Source organism: Berghia stephanieae, chromosome 7, assembly GCF_034508935.2.
Source record: "Berghia stephanieae isolate SIO BIC M18660-M18661 chromosome 7, UCSD_Bste_1.3, whole genome shotgun sequence".
In the NCBI taxonomy this organism is placed as follows: domain Eukaryota; kingdom Metazoa; phylum Mollusca; class Gastropoda; order Nudibranchia; family Aeolidiidae; genus Berghia; species Berghia stephanieae.
This window is the reverse complement of record NC_088366.1, coordinates 29,721,047-29,745,046: the sequence shown is the minus strand read 5'-3', so window position 1 is coordinate 29,745,046 and position 24,000 is coordinate 29,721,047. Positions and strand designations below refer to the sequence as shown.

General features: G+C 36.5%; 2 protein-coding genes across 4 annotated transcripts in view; both read right to left on the bottom strand.

Annotated features, from left to right (window-relative positions):
* LOC144977027 (uncharacterized) overlaps window positions 1-23,834 on the bottom strand; it is a 44,889-nt gene extending 21,055 nt beyond the window's left edge. For all 3 annotated transcript variants that reach the window (XM_078921726.1, XM_078921727.1, XM_078921725.1), the window contains exons 1-4: window positions 23,702-23,834; window positions 17,097-19,045; window positions 15,618-15,821; window positions 14,131-14,322 (exon numbers count right to left, since the gene is read on the bottom strand). In XM_078921726.1, coding sequence (XP_078777852.1) covers window positions 14,131-14,322; window positions 15,618-15,821; window positions 17,097-19,020 — 2,320 coding nt within the window. In that variant the 5' untranslated portion in view covers window positions 19,021-19,045; window positions 23,702-23,834. The remainder of the gene's footprint in view (window positions 1-14,130; window positions 14,323-15,617; window positions 15,822-17,096; window positions 19,046-23,701) is intronic.
* LOC144976520 (uncharacterized) overlaps window positions 21,769-24,000 on the bottom strand; it is a 10,047-nt gene continuing 7,815 nt past the window's right edge. Inside the window, exon 4 of the mRNA XM_078920811.1 lies at window positions 21,769-21,868. Coding sequence (XP_078776937.1) covers window positions 21,769-21,868 — 100 coding nt within the window. The remainder of the gene's footprint in view (window positions 21,869-24,000) is intronic.

Below are 24,000 nucleotides of genomic sequence, written 5' to 3'. Positions count from 1 at the left end.
AGATAGTATAGCTTGGCTAAGAAGCTCATAACATTGCCATCCGGAAGTATAACGGACCAATACACAAAATTGTGTGTATCCATGAACGCTTATAGTCAGATTAATATAGTTCAGTGAGCATTACTCATAAACGCGGATGGCAAAAGACAATAACAAAGACCTGAGTGACGTCATCTTCGAACTATCTATAGTGTGAAACCAAGTATTCGTTACAATCCCGTATCACAGCGTTGTTAAGACAATTTAAAATTTCTCCGAGAAAAGACAGCGTTAGGCACTGTTGCAATTTTTTTCCACGGTATTGTAAAAAATAAATTTTAATGAATACATATAGAAATAAAGTTCAGAACAAAGTCCACAAAAAATGCCCCCCCCCCCCCCAGAAAGAAAAACAACAAATAAACAAACAAAAACAAATAAAAGGACTAGATTCAATAAAATCTTTCCCAACCAAAAAAAAAAAAGAAAAAAAAAGAGTTTACCTGGCAAAATTAGACTATGGAAACTTGGCATAGAGCAGTTCCTGCTGTAGCTGGTGTGATGTAAATGATGCATGCTGGTCTTTTTCTTTTTTCTTTTTTTTTTAATTGCAGCCAAGAGGACTGTGAACTCAACGTTTATATTTCCTTTGTTTATTTGAGTCTTCACGGCGTTTACACAACTTTTAGGTCATTTCACTGTCGGGATACTAAAATTCATTCAAATTCTAAATTTTGTTGTAGAACAATTGAGTCACATTTTCTTCAAGAATTTCACACCTTTGATAGCGTTCTATAAGTAGGTTAAAACGTATTGCAGTTCAAATGAACAGCTTGTTGTGAAGTGTTTGATTGAGATCCATTGTTACTACTGGAACAGTGCCACATGTTTAGGAGATCAATAATATTGATGCTACGTGTTAAGGTCAAAATATTCACAACATCCGCCAGCCAAATTTATATCAGCAAACAAAATGGTGGTATGTAACCTTTCACGTTTATAGTCTGATTGATAACATAATTTACGGAGAACTTATCGTTTAAAAGGCTGTCTAAAAATAACAACAAAGAGCTGAATGACGTCAACTTCGTTCCTTCAATAGTACTGTCGCACTCTGAAGAGAAAGACGTATTTAAGATTTTGGCCGGTAAAATCGTCCGGTAAAATCGTCCTCCAAATATCGATCGCTTAAATGACCCTTATCTTGGCAAAAAGTCTCAGAGTTTTTGCCGAGATCATTTCACATATTATCGAAAGCGACAGTTTTTAAATACCATCATATCAGGAAAAAAGTTTTGACACAGGGCTTAGCAATTAAGGATTTTACATACTAAAATTATGATTTATCCCAAAACCACTACTAGTTATGTCCAGTTATTTTATACAATACATACAAATATATATATATATATATATATATATATATATATATATATATATATATATATATAACACAATATTATATTAAAGTGATCAAATGTCGCTTACGATAGTATGTGTAATCATCCACTGTATTCAGTACATACCAACGTGCATTTATAAGCAGGTCTGATAACCCAATTCTTTATGGGCTCATTGTTGTAATGGAAATTTTAAAAAATAACGCAAAATATTGTCCATTACAACAATATTAAACGTGGCCCATAAGTGGGTTCGGATGTCAGACCAAAAGAGTTAGTTGTTGACTAACTGATTTTCATTTATAACTATACACTCCTTCCACAGATGTGACCCGCCTCATACTAGTGCAAAGTCGGAGTCAACTATAAACTTGAATATGATATTACAGAAAGAAAAATAACCCATGAAACATCTATTCTTTATTAAATACAATGATATAAGATATTTTAATTCCTGATTTTTAGTAATTTTGAACAAGTTCAAATGGGGAACGATTTAGGAATTTAAACAGTCGGAGTTCAAAAATACTTTTATTATACCCCTCGAATTATCCCACTCATAAAATTTATTATCAAAATGTATTATTTTTTAATTCGATTCGTTCCTGATTGTAATCATTCGATCTTAAGAATTATGATTACGGATAAAAGACTATTTTTTAGTCAAACCGGATGCGAAGTTCCAGGTTACAGACTATTTTTTTTTTTTGCTCAGAAGAGTGTCATTTAACTCGATCGATATTTGAAGGACGAGTTTATCTGGCTAACATTTTTAATTAATGCTGTGTTGGATTTTCTGTTTGTCTGTTTGTTTGTTAGTTTGTTTCAGAAAATGGACATCTAAAAGTCAATTCATAAATATCTTAAACGTATCAAACACACACACACACACAGATATTCACTTTTTATAAGAAAGAAACCAATAGCTTCCAATGTGTTCACTTATCAGACTATAAAAAGATGAATAAAATACAATACGAGAAGCACGACAAGGGGAGACAACTTTGTCGAACTTGTTGAGTACAAGTTTGCGACACGTGAGTGATCGGACGTGAGCGGGCGGGCGTGAGTGCCAGAAGTGAGTGACTGTTCCGCGAGTTTTCCTTCCACTTTTTTTTTTTTTTTTGTTCTTCTTCTTCATCACTGTCGTCAAACAAAAAACAAATCCGGAAAAATCCCGTTACTGCTGCTAACTGCAACATGTCAGTGTAATGCAATTTCGCGGCTTAGGGGGCGCGGAGGGGTGGAGTGAAAGAGGCGTGTGGGGCTGGTGAGAGTGGTTAGGGTAGGCGGAGCTGTGAGCGGGTAGGAGAAGGGTGGGAGGGGGGTGGGGGGGGTTGTTGGTGATGTGAGCAAACATTACATGAGAAAGGAGAGAGGGTTTGGTTGTTTTGTCTTGGTTTTGTTTGTTTCGTTGGGTTTTTTTTTGTTGTTGCTTTTTTTAAAGGAGGTTAGAGCGACTCGGTCAGTGTTTGAGGAAAAGTGTAAAATATAACGGTGGCTTTCACGAAGTACATTTTCTTAAATAATACCTACCAACTTACACTTGGGTCGAGAGAGATAATATTATTTTTTCCGAAATTTTATGTAAATGCCCAAACACAGATAATTTGAGAGCTCATTTGATAGAGCATTAGACAAAGGAGCCAGCGTAACGATATCGAAGCATGAACGTAAAGGAAAGGAATCTAAACAAAGTGGGCATGGTCCTGTTTTCGTTTGTTAAAATACGACGACTTCCGCCATGCGCAGAGCCATTTCCATTTTAATAGATTACTGGGTCTAGATCTCAAGTGTTTACCTAAGATACCTCTTAATTCTATATAAAGTACTCTCGGAAGTCTTTGCGGTTTTTGTAATCATAAGAGTTGCTATGATATAAATCTTTATCTCAATGATAATTGTTAACTTTAGGCTTATAAAATTTACACTACTTTTCCCTTATAAACGCTAAAGTAGTTTTAAAAACTAGATTCAAAAAATTCCCGTGGACCAATGGACAGGCCCCCTTTGACTCCAAGTCAATTTTAATAGTTTCATGTCACACTTATATATATATATATATATATATATATATATATATATATAATATATATATATATGTGTGTGTGTGTGTGTGTGTGTGTGTGTGTGTGTGTGTGATATGTATGATTTTTCCAAATAATAATTATCATAAAAAAATATTTTTCTTGTTTCGAAATAATAAATTATTTATATTATGGCAAATAAAATCAAGCTATTTACTGTCAACAGTTTCGAAATGATTTCCGAATTGTGTGTAAGCAATATCAGAACTCTTCGATATCAATACGGCACTATTATTTTAACAAGAAATAATGATTATCACTTCCCTCCTTTATTCTTATCTATGGAAATCGCAGCTCGATTGTTGCATTTATAAACGCAACATAGATGAAGCATGATAGTCTTGTAAATATAAGTCAATAACTCCATGAGAAATATCTGTTTAAAGTCGATTGATTTTAAATTGAGGCGAGGGAAAATAGCGAAATATAACACCTCCAGACAAGAAGAGTGTTTTAATAGCCCGATCTTCCTATTCATCAAACGAGAAGAGCCACTTCCGGTAAACACAGAAATAACAGTTGATCGACCCACGGGAAATTCCTCTTCGTTGGCTATATAGTCATTCTATGGATAGTGAGAAGTTGGCGTAACTCAGGTCTTTTTAATTGTTTTTTGCCTTCCGCGTTTATGAGTTATTGTCACTTAACTGTATTAACCACAATATAAACGTTCAAAGTTACACGCATGCGCATACTATCTATATCTATGGATCGAATCGATCACTTTTCTAACCCATCTCTGTCCGTTCAGCGGTAATAGGGAAATCGGGCCTGGTATATCTGACGGAAACTACTCCGTGAAAATTACTTTCTACAATTTATATATTACATAATATTTTAAGGAAATGCTAATGTATCTTTGGGTTTGTGGTGTTAGATAAACAGTAAATATTACTTTCTACACTTTAGATATTACAGTTTATCTAACGCTACATAAACTGAGATAAACAATAGCCTTCGTGATCCCAAAGCCGGATATTTCCTCAAAATATTACTTCACAACAACATGGTAATGTTCACCCAGTAGTGCTCAAAGAAACAAATGATCGCATTGGTTGTGTATATATATTTGTAGGTCCGATAACCGAACGCATTCATGGGCTTGATTTATCATCGTTGCAATGGACAATATTTTGCGTCGGTATTGGTTATCAGACCTGAATATAAGTACACTTTGGTTGTGTAATATTAAATATATCTCACTGCTCACTTTCTTCTGATGAATTTGTGATGTGATGTTGTTTGTTTGTTTGTTTGTTTGTTTGTTTTGTGGTTTTTTTTTTGGAACGATAAAAAAAACCCTCCGAAAAAGTTGATCCTTCGTCACAACAATATTCACTAAATATATCCAAAAACCGGCCGGCAAAACAGGTGAGCATTTTACCTAATCGCATAGTATCAATAGAATTGCGACAGTCATTCATTCGATCGGTGAATATCAATAATTTGTCAGGAAATGATACTTAACGATGCCAACGATTTAGGCATGTGTTGATGAAAAAGTGGCAAAGAATAAAAAAACGGTTGCCATTTCTCTGATCCGGGGTCCAATGCCACCGACCGTGACAGAACATATTTCCCCTCTAGGCGACTTCCGGTATCTACTCAATGGCCATTTCCTCTGTCCTCGCTCACCCGGTGGATTTCGCCCGGATACGGGGAAATAGTAGTCGCGAAATTTTCATCGGATAGCGATTTTTCCTCCTTGATTTTACGTGTTTAGTTTCAATAGCTATTTTCGATGAGTTACAAGTTATACAGTGTGCTTTGGACACGAAATGTTACTTATTGAAGTGTGTTAGATAAACTTTTGGGTACTAGTAAACTGTGACTTCCAGTTGAAGACTGGGACTTAAGTTCGGTTTTGTAAGATTCGACTCAAAAAGGCAAAAGACAATAATTTATATGATATATTTTAACTCTCTCCTTACCAGTCAATTTCAGGACTTTCCCTAAAACTTCACTCCCAACTAAGACACATTTTTTATTACTCAAACACAATATCAGTATCTAAGTTTTGCGATACATAATTTCTTTAGCAAAACCTGTTCTACAACACACTGTTCATTTTCTTTAAAATATATGGTATACAAGAGAAATTTGAACAAGATAGATGTTGGTTGTATCGTAACGAATGTGACGATTTTCCTGTAGTAGGTAAGGAGAGGGTTAAAGAACTATTTAGAGAGAAAAAGTATCTAGAGTAAGAAGGCCCTTAGAACCTGAGCTTATTCGTTGGTTCTGTCGCTTTAAACGAACTTTACTAAGCGCTTACTTCCCTTTGGATTTGACGCTGGTCTATCTCAAAGTACTTTCCACCAAATCTAATAGACTCGACTACCCTATCACGAATATATAGATATATATATAGGGATAAGAAACTGAGAAGCAAAATGCTTTTCTTAAAGGCAAACCTTCGAATTGTCTAATCGAATCCGTAGGCTTAATTTGTAACCAACCGCGTCAACTTGGTATGATGTCGGAATTAATATATGGAAGAAAATTGATTTATAGACAGAATGATATAAACCTCGGACAGTAGTAGTAGTAGTAGTAGTAGTAGTAGTAGTAGTAATAGTAGTAGTAGTAGTAGTAGTAGTAGTAATAGTAGTAGTAGTAGTAGTAGTAGTAGTAGTAGTAGTAGTAGTAGTAGTAGTAGTAGTAAGTAGTAGTAGTAGTATAGTATATAATAATATATAGTAGTAGTAGTAGTAGTAGTAGTAGTAGTAGTAGTAGTAGTAGTAGTAGTAGTAGTAGTAGTAGTAGTAGTAGTAATAGTAGTAGTAACAAATGTTACATATTCATTTCAATTCAAATTTGAGAAATATAGCTTAAAGCTAATAATAAGCATCTGGTCTTCCCCCCCCCCTCCTTCCCCCCCCCCCGAATTGTGTACCGTTTTAAGACGGTGGGTCATCTTTAGGTCATGTTGTAAGTCTAAGACCGTACCATAATACACCGAACAGACATAGATACCATTTGTGAGTTTCAAAAAGTCATTTTTGTAAGATTCGACACAAAACGTAAAATATCTAGATCTATATCTAGCTAATTTGATGAACGATGAAAACAATTCATAAATGTTAAAGCGATATTATTTTTAAAAGCAGAGAATCTATTTTCACCTCTCGGCCATGGCATTTAATCATTTTCATTGTGATATTTTCAAGGGAAAAAAATACATTATTATCACATTCACAAATCCATTTTTAATTGAAGAAAAATCTTCTGACCAAAAAGTTTTTAAAATAAATAAATGAATATAATAATAATAATGATGATAGTAATAATATGAATAATAAAAAAATAATATAATAATAATAATAATAATAATAATAATAATAATAATAATAATAATGATATATATGATATATGATGATGATGATGATGATGATGATGAATGATGATATAATAATAATAATAATAATAATAATAATAATAATAATAATAATAATAATAATAATAATAATAATAATAATAATAATAATAATGAATACCCATGGCTTATCGTTTAAAATTCAGACCATTTGTCATATATTGGAATCATTTTAATTGATCGATATTTGAAGTAAAACATTGGGGGGAAACTGTGATTTGTCTATGTACGGTACGGCAGCGATGTAGTCTTCAACTCACGTGCAAACCGTTTTCTCATTATCTTTTAAAAAAAAGTAATTTAAAACTTAAAATTATAATTAAGTCTTTGCTGGGGAATTTCACATTTTTATTTATTTATTTATATATTTTTTAATCTCTTTGTCCAACCGAAACGATAGGTCAGCTTGCATCAGTCAGACCCGCGGTAAATGTCCTTGCCATCGACTCGCGTACTCGTCAAAGGATAGCAAGAAATCATCATTTTCCTTTCAAGTCGAAAATAATGGAGGTAATACCTCCAGTTGTCTCGGACATACGGCTCTTGTCTTATAACAAAAACAAACAAAAAATCCAGTTTACAAAAATTGACGTCCCGATCTAACGTATTCCCAATTAGAAGGTTTTAGTGTACCAGGTAACTGCGGGTGAAAGGAAACGAATTGGGGAACACCTGACAACACAACACAACACAAAGAGAACACACACAACCCAGGCCAGTTCAATTCCTTCCCAAACGGCAATTGGCATTGATCTCACCTCTATACAGCCAAACTCTCACGAAACACTTTTTAACAACTTTTGGCCAGAAAACACATCATTCAAACATCGATTGAATAAATCAACTATCAACGTGTCAAAAACTCTCAAGCCTAAGACTTCAAAGAGAGGAGAGAGTGTCAAGTTTGATACACGTTTGACCGGTTGATAATATCTAAATCGATCGGTACTAGAAAGAAGTTTTTTATCGGAGCCAAAAAAATGAATTTAAAATATTTTATCAGAGCAAGCCAATACAGCCATATCGGTCTGGCACCGGAAATGGGTGATTGAATTAGAACAGTGATGCTAATGATTGGAGGTGTCGGAATTGGAAAGGTCGATGAGGGTCGGATGAGGTGGCGGATGTTGAAGGGTAGTAAGGGAAGGAGGGACACAGAGAGGTTGATAGGATGAATGGGGATGGGGAAGGTTGGGGGGGGGGGGGGGGGGGCAGGGATCGATAAGAGGATTTAGAAACATTAAAGAGAGGGCAGACTTTTGGTCTTTATCATGTGATCTCTATGGAATTTTGGACCTGCGAAAAATTCACAAAACAACGAATTTTATATTCCAAGAACAACAAGAGCATGGAAAACAAGAAACAAAAAAACCCCGTCAAAACAAGTTGGCAGCCCTGCCGTACTCTGAAAAGAAAGACACGTTTAAAAAAAAAATATGGCCGCTTGAAGTCCCAGGTTTGAGCGTTTTTTTGACAAGCAAGATGAAGATCATTTTAATCGATCGATATTTGAATTAAGAATTTTCTAGCCAAAATTTTAAATAATATGTGCTTTTGTTTTTGTTTGTTGTTTGTTGTTTGGTTTGTTTTTTTTTTCGTGTTTTTTTTTTCGGAGTGTGACAGTGCTCTGGAGGAGATGAAAAGGTAGAATGTGCCTGTCTTTCAGATAAAGGAAGATTGCTAATTTATGGTGAGAGGAATGGACGAAAGAATAGGGAGGGGAGGTGGTAGGGGGGGGGGGGGTCTTTGATTTTGGGATCGGGAACCTTTGTTTTCATTTCAATCTTAACCATTTAATTCTTGTCAACAGGTTCAATTTTATTCTATAAGGTCAACAACAACAATAACAACAACAACAACAACAACAACAACAACAACAACAACAACAACAACAACAACTAAAAAAGGCGTATTTTTATTCCAATAGCCGATCGGAAATCAAATAAATTGCCGGAAGTGCGAGTGGAAGGGAGGGAGAGAGGCGTAGAGGTGAGGGGAGGAAGATAGTAGAGGGTAAATTGATGAGAGAAAAGTCAGGAATTTGACAACAGGGAGTTTTTCAACAATTTCAGGTACAACTGTTTCCAAGGTTTTAACACTTTTCCAAGAGATGTCTATATATATTAAAAAGTAGAAGGTCATTCAAATAGATCAATATGTAAATGTTTAATATATGTAATGTGTGCAGATATGTGGTCTAGGGTATGACACTCGCTTTCGGATCGGAAGGTCCTGGGTTCGAATCTCGCTCGGCGCATAGTTGAGTCCTTGGAAAAGGCTCTTTACTCACATTCTTTCACCGTACTCAGGTGTAAAATGAGTACCTATCCGTTAACAGCGTTGTCTGTGTCGGAAAAAAATTGTAATATCGCGTAACACGCGACATGTCTCGTCCTACATTATATGTGTTGCTGTTGGTGAGGGACCCTTTGTAAAGCGCTTTGAGCACGTTTAGTGTATATTGTGCTATATAAAAGCTGAAGTTTTTTTTTTAATTAATTGAAAGTTTTTAAAAATGAAAATGAAATAAGTGTTTTGTTTGATCACAGACGTAATCTGTCGTGCACTGGAAAGCACGTATTTAAAATTCTGGTCAGAAACACGCCCTTCAAATATCGATCGATTAAAATAACCCTCATCTTGGCAAAAACTCTCAAACCTGGGACTCAGTGCCTGGGACTTCGTGAAATATCACGATAATATTCACAACATCCGCCAGCCGGATACGTCGTACTACCAACATCCAAAACGGTATGTATTCTTTAACGGTTATAGGCTGATTGATATAAATTAAATGAGAAGTGCGGCTATGTGGTCTAGTGCATGGTGTGACACTCGCCCTTGGATTGGAAGGTCCTGGGTTCGAGTCTCGAGCGGCGCATATTTGGATCCTTGGAAAAGGCTCTTTACTCACATTCTCTCACCATACTCAGGTGTAAAATGACTACCTGACCGTTAAAAGCGTTGTCTTTGAATAAACATTGTCAAATCGCCTAACAGACGTCATGTCTCGTCCTTCATGTTACATGTTGCTGCTGGCTAGGACCCCTTATAAAGCGCTTTGGGCACTTTGAATTTAATGGATATTGCTCTATGTAAAATCTCAAGGTTGTTTTTTTTTTTAATCATAAAAATGGCTATCTAAAAAGAATAACAAATAGCTGAGTGACGTTAACTTCGTTCCTTCTCTAGTTGTTGGTGTTTTCTATGACAGAATGTTGACATTGCGATTATAATATCAGCTTTGCACTGCTTTTCATGATGACACAATGGGCATCGTAGCTTCTATTTTAACATGTTAAAACCACCGTTATTTTGTGTCTGAAACAATAATCAATCATGTTAAGTGTCGGCGATAGAAAATGCGCCATTGTTTTCACAGGAAATGAAGTGAGAAGGAAAGTGCCAGAAGACAACAGAGAATACAAACTTCGCGGCGGCGATGGGGGCTCGAACCCGTGACCTTACTGGGACGACAACTCCGCCTGGCCGGGGAGATAGTGAATCTACCGTATGAGCTATCCACGAAACCCTACTCACTTTTCATTGTTTTCGCAGTAACATCTTTCAGTACTCTTAATAGGTACGTGTTGTCATCCATTCCGTCACTAATGATGCTCAGCTGAACTTCAAATGCATCATTTATTAGTCAACAAGTCACAGTGAACTGAAATGCTTACTTGATAAAATGATGGTGCAATTTTGTTCTGCCTTCTTACAGTGACCATCACTACCTTCGCCAACTAGCTTATCATTCACATTGCGTAATGTGTATTTTTTTCCAAAGATACAATGTCGGGGCTTGGGTTTTCCGAGCATTCTCAACACAGCTCCAGGCTCAGCATTGCTTATATTTGTTTGTAGAAAAGGATTTTTTATCGCTATTTGTCGATTTTAATTATATCCCTATTACCTCTAAAACAATCCAAACGAAAAACAGTATATTATATAGTTAGTGGATTTTGACCTGTATAAAAAATCGCAAAGGAGAGAGAGAGAGAGAGAGAGAGAGAGAGAGAGAAAGAGAGAGAGAAGGAGAGAGAGAGAGAGAGAGAGAGAGAGGAGAGAGAGAGAGACAGACAGACAGACAGACAGACAGAGGGAGAGAAATCTCGATTCTGACAATTGAATACACAGTCCTGAATAGGAAACGTGGGCTACACTTCTATTCTTTATCCAAAAACAGTAAATATATTATCTAGAATAGCAACCCCCAATCCCCAAACCGAAATTCCACATTTCTTTTCGTTTTGACTTCTGGTTTACTTTTTTAGCGAGTGTTTCACTCTGACAAGTTACCAGTTGAGATGATGGGTCACAAACGGAAGAATCAATTCCTGTCGGAAACCACCTATTGAGGATTTAAAGTGAAAAAGTCCGGGATGCCGCAATTAAATAGTAACAAATTAGAATCCAATCAAGCGAGGAACCGGACTCAAGGGAAATAATCCACGTTTGTTTACCGTCCCGAATTGTCACAACAGCGGTAATTCTCAGATTTAACTCCCTTGGCAATTTATCTCTTGTCGTTCTTTCTTGTTTGCAAATGTTTGATGTCGCGGGTTTTACAACGGATAGGATGTTTTTAACAGTACAAATCCGTTACAAATCTGTTAGTGTTTTAACCCTCTCACTGCTAGATTGAATCAATTTCACATCATCATTTCATATATTTTCAAATATTATTTATCTGGCGAAATCTTCAGAGAAACCATTTTTACCAAGAGAACAATGATTGATATGCGACTCGAGCTTCACGAAAGCCCAATTCGCATCACCATAGCTGCTCTCTTTGTAAAAACAGTAATATGTGATGCCGTATTAGAGTCAAGTCGAACTCTGATTGCAAGCGGCTTAATTTATCTCCTTTCGTTCCTATGAGTTGATTGTGTTTGAAACTTTCTTATGAAACACAAACGCACCCAAAGGGGTCGATAACTCAGTTGTTACAGTACTCGCTTCATAAATAAATGAACCGCTATCGATCCCGAGTCACCAAGCTGAGTCTTTTAATCTGGCGCACAATATTTTGCGATAGTCATAAGTCCTATCTAAAGAGTAGTATGCAATTGCTTTTATCAGTTGTTATTTTAAAAAATGTATGAAATATGGCTCCATGGGCTTTAATGCTATGAATGGCTCTTTATTTTTTTACACATCCTATATATTATTATGAGAAGGTGAGATAGTGTGGTTGATTGAAGTCACGCGCTTATAAATCAAAGTTGTCGATTTGAGGTTGAATCCGAGTGAGGGATTCTGAGATATGAGAAGCAGTCATCAGAAAATAACGCAGGGAGGGAATGAGACTCTACTTTAGTCAGTCAATAAAAACAAACATGAGCATTTATAAAGAATAATATCCACTAAACGTGTTCAAAGCGTTTTACATGGGATCCACGCTGACAGCAACACTTAACTTGTAGAACAAAGATGATGATGATGATGATGATGATGATGATGATGATGATGATGATGATGAAAATGATGACATGTCGGGAGTTATTTAAATACATCGGTAGTTTGTTGTTTTGTTGTGTGTGTGTGTGTGTGTCTGTGTGTGTGTGTGTTTTGCTTTGTTTTGTTGTTGTTTTTTAGGGGGGGGGTTGTGTTTTGTTTTTGTTTTTTGTTTGTTTGTTGCTATTTTTGGCAACATGAAAATAACCCTCAGTTTTACAACAATATACAGATCTTTCACTTTAATAAAGGAACCTTCAAGATTAGCATTCTGTAATGCAGCTATTAGTTCTACACAGTCATAAATCCGATAGAGCTAAACTTTATCCCTGTTTCTGTCTCGTTAAAAGAACAGTAACAACTGCCTACTATCTTTAACAAGAAACTCAAGTACAGCTAAAGCAAAAAGAGTTGAAAAGAACCGCGCATCCTTTCCAACAAATATTTTGGTCCTTACCTTCTTACTCTCTAAATGAACATGGCTACACCTTAGACTTTAGTCAGTTAAAAAACTCGAGCAATTATAAAGACTAATATCCACTAAACGTGTTCAAAGCGTTTTACATGGGATCCAAGCAGACAACAAAACTTAATTTCTGTCTCGTTATTTAAATAGATCGGTAGTTTGTTGTTTTGTTTTGTGTGTGTGTGTGGGGGGGGGGGGGGGGGAAATGGGAGGGGTGTGACTCATGAGTAGTGCCTTTCTATTTTATTTTAATTTCAAAACACAAGGACGCTATCCAGCTTTCCAGTTACTGCTCGTTGGAAAGAGAGGTCATTAAAAAAAATAAAAAGATGACCCAACTTTAACTAGATTCGAAACCAATCAGTTTGTTTGTGAGTCGAGCACTCTACCCGTTGTGCTACAGGGGAAACCCTAAAATCTTGTAAAATGTTGACATAATTCATTTCTTCCAAGCAGTGCTGTTTGTAAAACGGATCTTTCTTGACGTTAACGAATGTAAATTAAAACGGCTAGGTTTCCTGTAAACGACGTTGAGATGTTTGTTGTTGAAATATTAGGAGAAAAGTCATTTCGGTTAACCCGTTACTGTCTGGATTCCATTTTACACGATCACAATTTCATGTGAATTTTGCCGAGAGAAACAGATAAAACTAGCAGCTTATTGTCTCATCTGTTGACGGCTGTTTATAACCAAATCTTTGGTAATTCTATAAACTTCTTCATGATTTCTGAGACGACTAGATTGTTGAGGGCCAGTCTTTATTGTTTGGGGGGGGGGGGGGCCCCATAGCTCAGTTGGTAGAACACTCGATTCACACGCAAAGGGACCAAGATCGATTCCGGGTGCAGTCGAGTTTTTTTTCTGACCCCCCCCCCCTCCCGCCCACCCAGCAGTGATTGGGTAGCTGGGTCTGTTAGATCTGACGGGAAGTACTTTGCGATCCAAAGGGTAGCACGCAATTCAATTTTCATGGAACTCTAGAGGACTCCTTTTGTTTGTTGATTTTAAAAATTCAAACCTGACGACTTACTGGCCAATTTGTTTTACTTTAATTTTTAAAAATAATACATTCCTTTGTCACATTTACTCATTATTATTGTTGGGTGTATATAGAACAATTGGGCTATCTCATAATTATATTTTTCAGAACTTTCTCCCTTTCCCGTTTAATTTCCAAAACAAATTCGTTTCAGAAATAAATCCCAATGTTTCATGTTAACCTTTTAATCTTCAAAAAATAGATTGCCTTCTAATATAAGGGAACTAATATGATTTTTTAAATGTCGCCAAAGCGACTTTTATCGAAACTTTTTCTAAAATAAGGGATAACCCAATATCCTAGAGAACGCCCTTTTTATCATTACCTTCCATGTCCGCGCACATCACAACAGGCACACCCTGAATATTGTCTGTGTTGGCAATTCCAGTGGCATCTGAAAACATTGTCATGATATTACAAGTCGAAGTGTTGGACGGACTAACTTCCGGTGCAACGCTGACTTCCGGCATGACGTCACTGTTTGTCGACATCCGACTGCTCATCCTTTGATTTGAATCTGTTTTCAATGGAAAATGACGAAAACATTAATTTCTAACCAAATATTGAATGTCTTAATATTTTAATTATTAGTTCTTTAGCAATCCAGGAACCAAGGATTTATATCACAGCTCCTAAAAATCTCCTATAGCGTCAAACGGTCAGCAACAATTGCTTCTTGCCCGTTGGATAGGGCTAAGTACTTCTCGCCGTATCTAAGATCTGAATAAGACTCAGTTACCCAATCATAGCTCGGTGATCAAGGGTCAGAAAAAATCCTGACTTCAACCGGGATCGACATCGTTTCCTTGTCTTATGCAGCGAGTGCTCTACTAACTGAGCTATCGGAATCTCAAACTTTTTATTCCCAAATTATGGGGGGGGGGGGGGGGGAATACTTAGGCACAGTGTGAAAAGGATTGATGGGACAACTCCATTCTGGAGAAAAACAACAACACGATTATGTCTTCGGATTTCATTCATACATGACACATCGTCTAAAACTGGAATCATATCATAAGCCAAAAAGTAAATTTAATGCCAAAACCACCAAAAAAAAAGGAGAAATTTCAGGGAATTTTAGTAGTTCGAGAGAGCATATTAATTCTATTTATTAATGAGTATGAATATGATCCAAGTTTCTTTTTTTGGATTTATACTCAATTTTCAACATCTAGTTATCTTCGACAAAACACTATTTTGCGGCAGAGGGTTACATGTGCAAAGTCGTGGTTATGTAGTCTAGCGGTATGACTCCTGGGTTTGAGTCTCGCTCTGAGTGGTGCGTAGTTGAGTCCTTGGAAAAAGCTCTTTACTTACATCCTCTGAGTACCTGGCCGATAACGGCCGATAACGAGTACGATAACGGCGTTGTTTATGTTCGAAAAAAACAAACTATAATATTGCCTAACAGGCACTATGTCTCATCCAATATGTTGCCTTTGTCTAGGGACCCCTTTTAGAGCGCTTTGAGCATTTAGGGTCCGGATAGCTCAGTTGGTAGAGCACTCGCTTCACACGCAAAGGGACCGAGATCCATCCCGGGTGCAGTCGAGATTTTTTCTGATCTTCTGTTCACCCGGCAGTGAATGAATAGCTGAATCTGTTTGATTTGGCGGAAAGTACTTTGCGATAGACTAGCGTCCGGTCCAAAGGATAGCAAGCAATTGTTATTGTGAGTTTCACACTATGGAAACCGGGATAAACTCCGGTTCCATGAGCCAAATGGCTCTGAAGGAGCATGTTTAGTGAATATTGTGCTCTATAAATGCCCGACTTTCAGTTTAAAGTTCATTGCTGTTTTCCTGCACTCACTTCTCTTGATGAAAGACAGGTAATTGGTCATCACTGTAGCGTTGTGTAGTCCCACCCTGGTGGCCATCTCCTGGACACCCATATTGTTGAGTGTCCGGCCATCCACGTCCTCGAACTGACCACTGTCCAAGTCAATCAACTCGTACTCGCTGGCCATCCAAGCCACCCACTGGCAAACATCGGAGTGGGACCAAAGGTTAATGTCTGGAACGAGAAAGGAAGTTCTATTATCACAAAAAAAAAAACAACAAAAAAACCCCAAAAAAACGTGAGTGTTTATGTAGTGCAATATCTACTAAATATGATCTAGACACGGTCTATATGTATAATGGAGCGACGTGCACTTATTTTCAGAACTGCTAACCCAATTCTTTATGTACTCATTGTTGTAATGGCAATCTTTAAAAAATGACGCAAAATATTGTCCATTACAACAATGTTAAACTAGGCCCCATGAGTGGGTTCGGATGTCAGATCTGCATATATACCCGTTGTGTTGGATTGATTTGGCTCTTGGAAATTTAATTTACAGTTAAAAATATGAAACTTGGATTAAATCAGTAATGAAAACGAATGTTTATATATATATATATATATATATATATATATATATATATATATATATATATATATATATATATAGCGCCAATATAAAGGAATATGAACTTAAAATAATTTAAAAGATTTGAATTAAAAAGCGTAAGAGAAAAAACAAGACAATTGGGATTGGTTCAATTCGGGAATGGAAGATTCTACGAGCAATCCACCGAGTGCCTTTTTTGACATGACCTAAAAGTCCCAACCATGCATATACAAAGAATTCCGATTGGAAGGATACACTCAAATGTATCGACCTGTATGTCCATCCAACTGAGCTGGATTACTGGTTTCTCAGATCTAGCGTATTTATTTTCGGTATTCTGGCTTCTTGTAAAAAGGGGTGCAAGTTCGAGTAGCTCCGTTTAACGCTAAAAGACCCCCCCCCCCCCAAAAAAAAAAACAAAAAAAACCCGATCCACTTGATTACAGTAGGGATTTTTCACTCGAGATCTGCTTCATTAGAGAGAAAATACAGAAAGAGAGAGAGAGAGAGAGAGAGAGAGAGAGAGAGAGAGAGAGAGAGAGAGCAATTTGGCCCATGGAACCGGAGTTTATCCCGGTTTCCATAGTGTGAAACTCACAATAACAATTGCTTGCTATCCTTTGGACCGGACGCTAGTCTATCGCAAAGTACTTTCCGCCAAACCATGAGAGAGAGAGAGAAAGAGAGAGAGAGAGAGAGAGAGAGAGAGAGAGAGAGGGAGATGAGGAGGAGGAGGAGGGGAGGATTGAGGATAGTGAGGGAGATAGAGACAAGGCGGGGGGAGAAATGTATTATCATATACTCGTCTAAACATTTCAATAGTGTATTAACCCCGTGTATTATACAATAAGGTGGGCTGCTATCCCAGGTTAATATAGGGTGGTTAATGATCTCACCTGAGGGGACAACCACTTCTTTTGTCTGACGAGCTCGAGTTCCAAATACGACTGGAGTCTGTATGACACTGTTTTCCTGCATCGATGTTGGGATGATGACGTCATCACATGCTGTGTTTCCCCAATCTCCAATTGAAGTGGGTTCGTGTAATGATGAAATTGAGTTATTGGTTGATTCGTGCGGAAGTGAAAGAGGATGATCTGGGACAAAACAAGTTGAAGATGACTCGATACCTTGGTGATCACCTCTCTTCTGAAATCCACATGATGCAATGCTAGAAGAACCTACTGTAACCTCATTTGATGCGTTCGTGTTAGTTATGCTAAAGAAATTATTATTGTTGTTATTTTCTTTAACGCACTCGTCACTTTCATTTTGATTCTGACTATTGTAATTTGAGAACAAAATAGACTCAGATGTTGACAGCGGGTCTCTTTGAAAGAGGGACAATGCCGGGTTTTGAATGGTTGGAGATCCGACAGTATCTGACTGTTGAACATTGTTGTCACCGTCGTCGTCTTCCTCGTCTTCATCTAGAAAATTAAGACTAGGATCGCTGCCACTGATATTGGGTGGCTGACTCAGATCAATGGGTATAATTGACATTGGAACGGAATCTGTGTGAGGCGTGTCTCCCTCTTTGGTCGTTGTGCTTGACAGTGGACAGTTTTCAACTGTTTGAAATACAAATGAGCATTGCATAGGGTTCTCAATTCGGGAGCTATCTGTTGATGATGATGACGTTGATGCTGATACTGAATTCATGGACTGTCTCCGAGATGAAAGAATATTGTTATCATTACTGGCGTTTTGAGCTTTGGTTGCTGAAAACTCTGAAAGTGAATTGGTCTTTAATCTAGATCGTCCAAATGTTGTTGTGAAGCTTTCATTTGAAGATGGAATGCTGTGGAATGGATGAGAGGGAGTTGGAATATTTGGAAGCGATTTTCCAGAGTTGAACGAGTTAATTTTAGAAATTGTGCGATTCGAATTTAAGTGACTTATTGAATTTGAAATCGGTTTCCTGGAGTACATACACGATGGTAAGTCATTTAAGTTTTGTCCAGTGTCTTTTTCCAATACATCATCATCGTTCAAGCTCAAAGATATTGTTTCTGTAGGTGGTTTTGTTGATGTGTTTTCTTTAAACGTGATAAAGCTGTCACTATTATCAACAGTAATGGTGTGAACAGAATTACTATCGCATTTGCCCAAGCCAGTCCAAGAACGTGGTGAAAATGGAGAATTAGGAAAAATCGTAGATTTGGAGAGAGGACTTTCTTTCTCAAGCATTTTCAAAAAGTCAGAATCGTCAGTTTTCTCAGTCAAGCTTGTTTTATCGCCGTCATCCCAATCCGCCAATGAATGAAACAAGTCATCTTCTTTGTTCTCATTCTCGCATGGACTTTGCATAATATCGTTGACGTCTGATTGTCTTGAATTTGTTGACGGCCTGATAGAACCAGAGGGACAAAACTTTGTATCTCTTCCCAATCCTTCTTCAATAATTCTAGTTACTTCCCTTGGTTCGAAATCGTCCTTTGCTCCCACTGATTTCGACGAGCACGAGTCCTCTGAATTTGGCAAAAATATTATAACGTTTCTGTTGTGGCTGTTTTCTAGTGCATCATTCTTTTTGTAATTTTGTTGCGTTAAATTGACATCCTTTGATCTAGATATATTATTATTATTATTACTTGAAGTCGGTATAGAATTATCACGAAGGCCAATGCCTGTAACCGGGCCTGTTGTCGAATTCTCGTTGTTCTTACAAGCATCAATGCTTTGTTGGTTGTTGTTGTTAGGATTGGTTTTCAGGGGAACGCAATTTGTGAACGATTGTACAGGGTTTTGATCTTCATGAGGTGAGTTGGCCAAGATTCTTTGAGAGATGGAATCACCAAGATTGATTTCGTGAGACATGGTGACGGAGGAGAAATACTGGGTTCTGTAGAGAAAGAATAGGAGAACAAATAATGTAATCTGTGTCATTGCTAGGTCGTATCTGGTTATTTTTTTAATTTCTAAAATGTGACCAGTCGTTTCAAAGAGGAATTTTAAAAAACTTGAGCTTTTACAAAAGCGCAAGGTCTACTAAACGTACTCAAAGGACTTTACATGAATAGCCATCAGCAACAGTTAACATATAGGACATGTTAGGCGATACCATTTTTCCGACAGAGGCAACGTTGTTAACGGCTAGGTTCTCATTTTACACCTGAGTACGGTAAGAGAATGTGAATAAGGGCCTTTTCCAAGGACTCAACTATGCGCCTCAAAGCGGGACTAGCACCCTGGACTTTCCGATTCATATCACAAGACCACATAGCCCGGAATGGTTTTGATGTTAAAAACGTATTTAATAGACAAAGACGTGGGACTTGGGTTAAACGTTTTATGTTATATTAAGAATATTATTTCTGCAAATAATCAAAACTAAAATGTCACAACTCTGATCTTTTACCAGTTAATGCCGTACGCTTGAAAGACACGTATTTATAAATTTGGCCAGAAATCTCGTCCTTCAAATACCGATCGATTTTTTCATCTGACAAAAAAAAACTCTCAAACCTGGGAACTCGCGTGGTCTTCAATAAAATCTCAGGTTTGAGAGTTGTTTCTTTTTCCAAGATGAGAGTCATTTAAATCAATCGATATTTAAAGGATGAGCCACATTTTTAAATACGTGTCATCCTAATTACGGCAGTTAACTGGTTAAAATCGGCGTTGATTTTCATGTCAAGAATGAAGAATTGAATCAGAAGAAGTTGTAGGAGGACTGATAGCTAAATGTGTATAGCACTTGCTTCACAAGCAAAAGGACTGGCATCTTGGATCGAGTCGAGTGATTGGGTGGCTGGATCTCTTGCACTTGACAGAAGGTATTGTGTGATTGACTTAGGTCCTATCCAAAGGGTAATACGAAATTGTTACTTTCCGTGTATCGCCAAGGAAACGGGATAAATTCATTCTCTTTGGGCTTTAAGGCTATTAAGGACTATAATAACTTAAATCGGTGCATTTTTTAAAATTTTCTAAAACACCATGTGGAAAATTCATTAGGTTTAATATGAGATAATAAAATACCTAATGATAATATACGGATCCATATAGGGTAATCGTATTGCTCTGTGTCTATGACTCTTAAAGTTCACAAAACAAAAACTCTCTCTCTCTCTCTCTCTCTCTCTCTCTCTGTGTGTGTGTGTGTGTGTGTGTGTGTATCTCTCTCTCTCTGTATCTCTCTATCTATCTATCTATCTATCTATCTTTATATATATATATATTTATATATATATATATATATATATATATATATATATATATTATATATATATATGTAATATTTCAAGTATAATTACGATCTACTTCTACATTATTGTTTCGAGCATTCGCTCTCACCAGGAATTGAAAGTGAAAGTAGATTGTTGTGTTTATCGTCCTTTGGCCGAAAAAGTACGATAATCAAAACAATTCTTCAGTTAAGGATGATTCGGGGGCAAGATGACCCAGTGGGTAAGACGGCATTGCCCGGGTTCAAGTTCCACTGTCATCAACTTTTTTTTTTTTGGAAAGATAGCACCTATTGATTACTTTATTTTGCGCGCTGTGCTGCAGGATTACTCCCGGGTTAACTCGGTCCTTCCACGAGATATACTATAATAAAAATGTTCCACTGGAGATGAATAATGAAGTAGTCCTTCAGAGCCATTAGTTCCACGGAGCCCGACTTTCTATCGCTTGAATAGGAAAATAGCAATTGCGTGCTACCCTTTTGATAGGACACTAGTCAATCGAAAAATACTGTCCATCAGATCTAACAAACTTAGCTGCACAATCACTGCTGGTTGGGGGGGGGAGAGAGAGAGAGAGAGAGAGAGAGAGAGAGAGGGAGAGAGAGAGGAGAGAGAGATATAGAGAGAGAGAGAGAGAGATAGAGATAGATAGAGAGAGAGAGAGAAAGAGAGAGAGAGAGTGGGCTTGATGGGGGAGGGGAATTCAGGAAATAAAATCTTGATTTAACCCGGGAGTGATCTCGGTCCCCTTGTGTGTGAAGTGAGTGCTCTACCGAGTTATCCGCACCCCCCCCCCCCTTTTTTTTTCCTCTGGGGTGAATAGAGGGAGTTTTATTTATTTTATTTATTCTTAATTACGACCCACCGCTTCGATTCGGTAATGTGTTGGGATATGCCTGACGCTGAAAATTTGATTCAAAGTTAGATATAAAATGAAGAAGTGTGTCGTAGTTGTTGTTTCCTGAAGAGCGATTTGCTTGCGTTATATCTGTTGCTCACTCAGTCAAGCGAGTGGTTCTTTTTTCATATTTCAAAAAAGCAATTAATTAAATTAATTCATACATCTATTCTTACTTTCTTTATTTATTTTATTATTTTGATTTTGTTCTCTTTGGTTTATTATTGATTTTACCCGACGTGTATATATTTACGGGTCTGACATCAGAACGCAATTACGGACCAAGTTTAACGTCATTTTTTGTGATTTCCATTACAACATTGAGCCAATAATGAAGCGGGTTATCAGACCTGACCTGCAAATAAGTGCAGGTCGATTTTACCTGTTTTGATTGTTTAATTGTAAATTCTATGTTAATGTATGAGTTATTTTGGCAATTGCCCAAATATAAACCATTGAACTTGAACTTGAACTTAATCAGTAGAGTGTATTTATACTGTTAAAACTCATCAAAATCTTAAATTTGATAATTATAATGATTTTGACATCAACCATAATTTTCTTCATTTGATTCATCCTGACATAATTATAATATCAGATTGATGTAATTAGTCACGCATTCAATTGTATTTTTATTTATGTCTTGTTTAACACTATATCTGTCACATTTTTCCAGATTTTTCTTTCGGAAATGATTACAAAATCTGATGACCGACTGAAATTTATGGGCATAATATTTACTCGTGCCATAATGGATAAGAATCACTATTGGCATTTCCATTATAGCAATGTAACCACAAACAATTTGGGTTATCACACGAAGATTTATGTATATAATTCATGCATCCAATCGTAACTAATAAGTTTCTATTCGACGTTTACGTATAAGCAGGTCTGACATCCGAATTCACTTATGAGCCTAGTTTAACATTGTTATAATGGACAATAATATTCTGCGTCATTTTTTGAGATTTCCATTACAACAATGAGCCCATAAGAAATTGGGTTATCAAATAAGTGCACGTCGGTTCTAATCATTTTAAATGACGTATTAATTATGGGCATTTTTACCATAGCTATAATGGATTATTTTCAATCTTGGTGTTTCCATTACAACAAGGTTTCTTAACATTTAACACTTAACTTAACTTAAATGGGCATCGTGGCTCAGCGGCACCTTCTTTGATTCGTACCCGAAAGGTACCGAGTTCGCTGCGCTGTGTGGCCATGAGCAAGTCACCTCGCCCTAGCTCAATTTGTGGCGCTGCACTGCGGCTGACGCCTGGGTTACTCCAGTATTCCCTTGGAATAAACCCTAGAGGCAATTTTCCCCTATGGGATGAATAAAGGGAATTTTATTTATTCATTTTTAACACTTTGGGTTATCAGACAAGTAGTAACCGTAGATTTGTGTATAATTCAAATAACCCAATCGTCACCAATAAATCATATTCTATAATGAAACATAAATATGGGCATATTTACTATTCCCATAATGGATAATATTTATCATTAGCACTTCCATAAAACAACGAGTCCATAGCATGTAAATAAGTTTACGCAGATTTGTAGATATATCAGGTCTAAACCGTACAAATAGGTTATAGTAATAATTTCATAATGAATCAAAATTGTGGGCTTATTTACCATTACTAAAATGAAGATTATCTATGTATTCTTTTTCCATTATGACAATGTGGTCACCAATAGCATTTCCCGTTTTAAAGGTTTATGAAAGCAAATCGTTTTATGTGCATTTTGCAGGAAGAAGTGAAATGAATTGATATTTTTTTTAAACAGTCATTAATTATTATATACATTTCACGCATTGCATGACTTAGACAATATCAGTTTTCTCTTTAATCAAAAAGTAAATAATTCATGATTGACTCGTAACCAATAAATTGTAGTCGTTAAATTTTATAATGAAACAAAATAATGGGCTTTAATTTACCATTGCTGCCATAATGACAATATTCATTATTGATATTTCTATTATAAGAACGCGTCAAAAACAAGTTATTTATATTATCAGACACCTAAACAAGTACACACACACACACACACGCACACACACATACACACACACACACACATATATATATATATATATATATATATATATATATTATATATATATTTCAGATGTTCAATCGTAACTAATTAAATATGGTAATTTCAAAACGAAACAAAATTATGGGCTTTTTATTTACCATTGCTACTACACGTAAAATGGACAATATTCATTATTGGTATTTCGATCATAACAGCGTGACAAAAACGATTGATTTAAGTTATCGGACACCAACATAAGTACACATAGTTTCGTGTTTATTATAATTCAGGTGTTTAATGGTAACTAATAAGTTATAGTCATTTTATAACGAAAACAAACGGAAAATGTACTCACGTTCTTTCCTTCCTATACTAAAAGCGTGTTTCCTTCCTGCCTTTCCGGACCACTGGACTCATCGTCGTTGGAAAGAGAGCATCTTTCACAACCGTTCTAGTTATAATAATAATTATACTCTATGACGTTAAATGGTGTCCGCTTTGTAAGAACTAGTATAAGTGAGTAACTTAACTGATCGCCACAATCTCATAAATGTAACCACTCGTCTCATAATGGTAATATATGTTGGGATGAATCAGATTTTGAAAATAGAATTTTAAGTTAAATTGATAAGAGATATGGATTTTGTGTCTTTC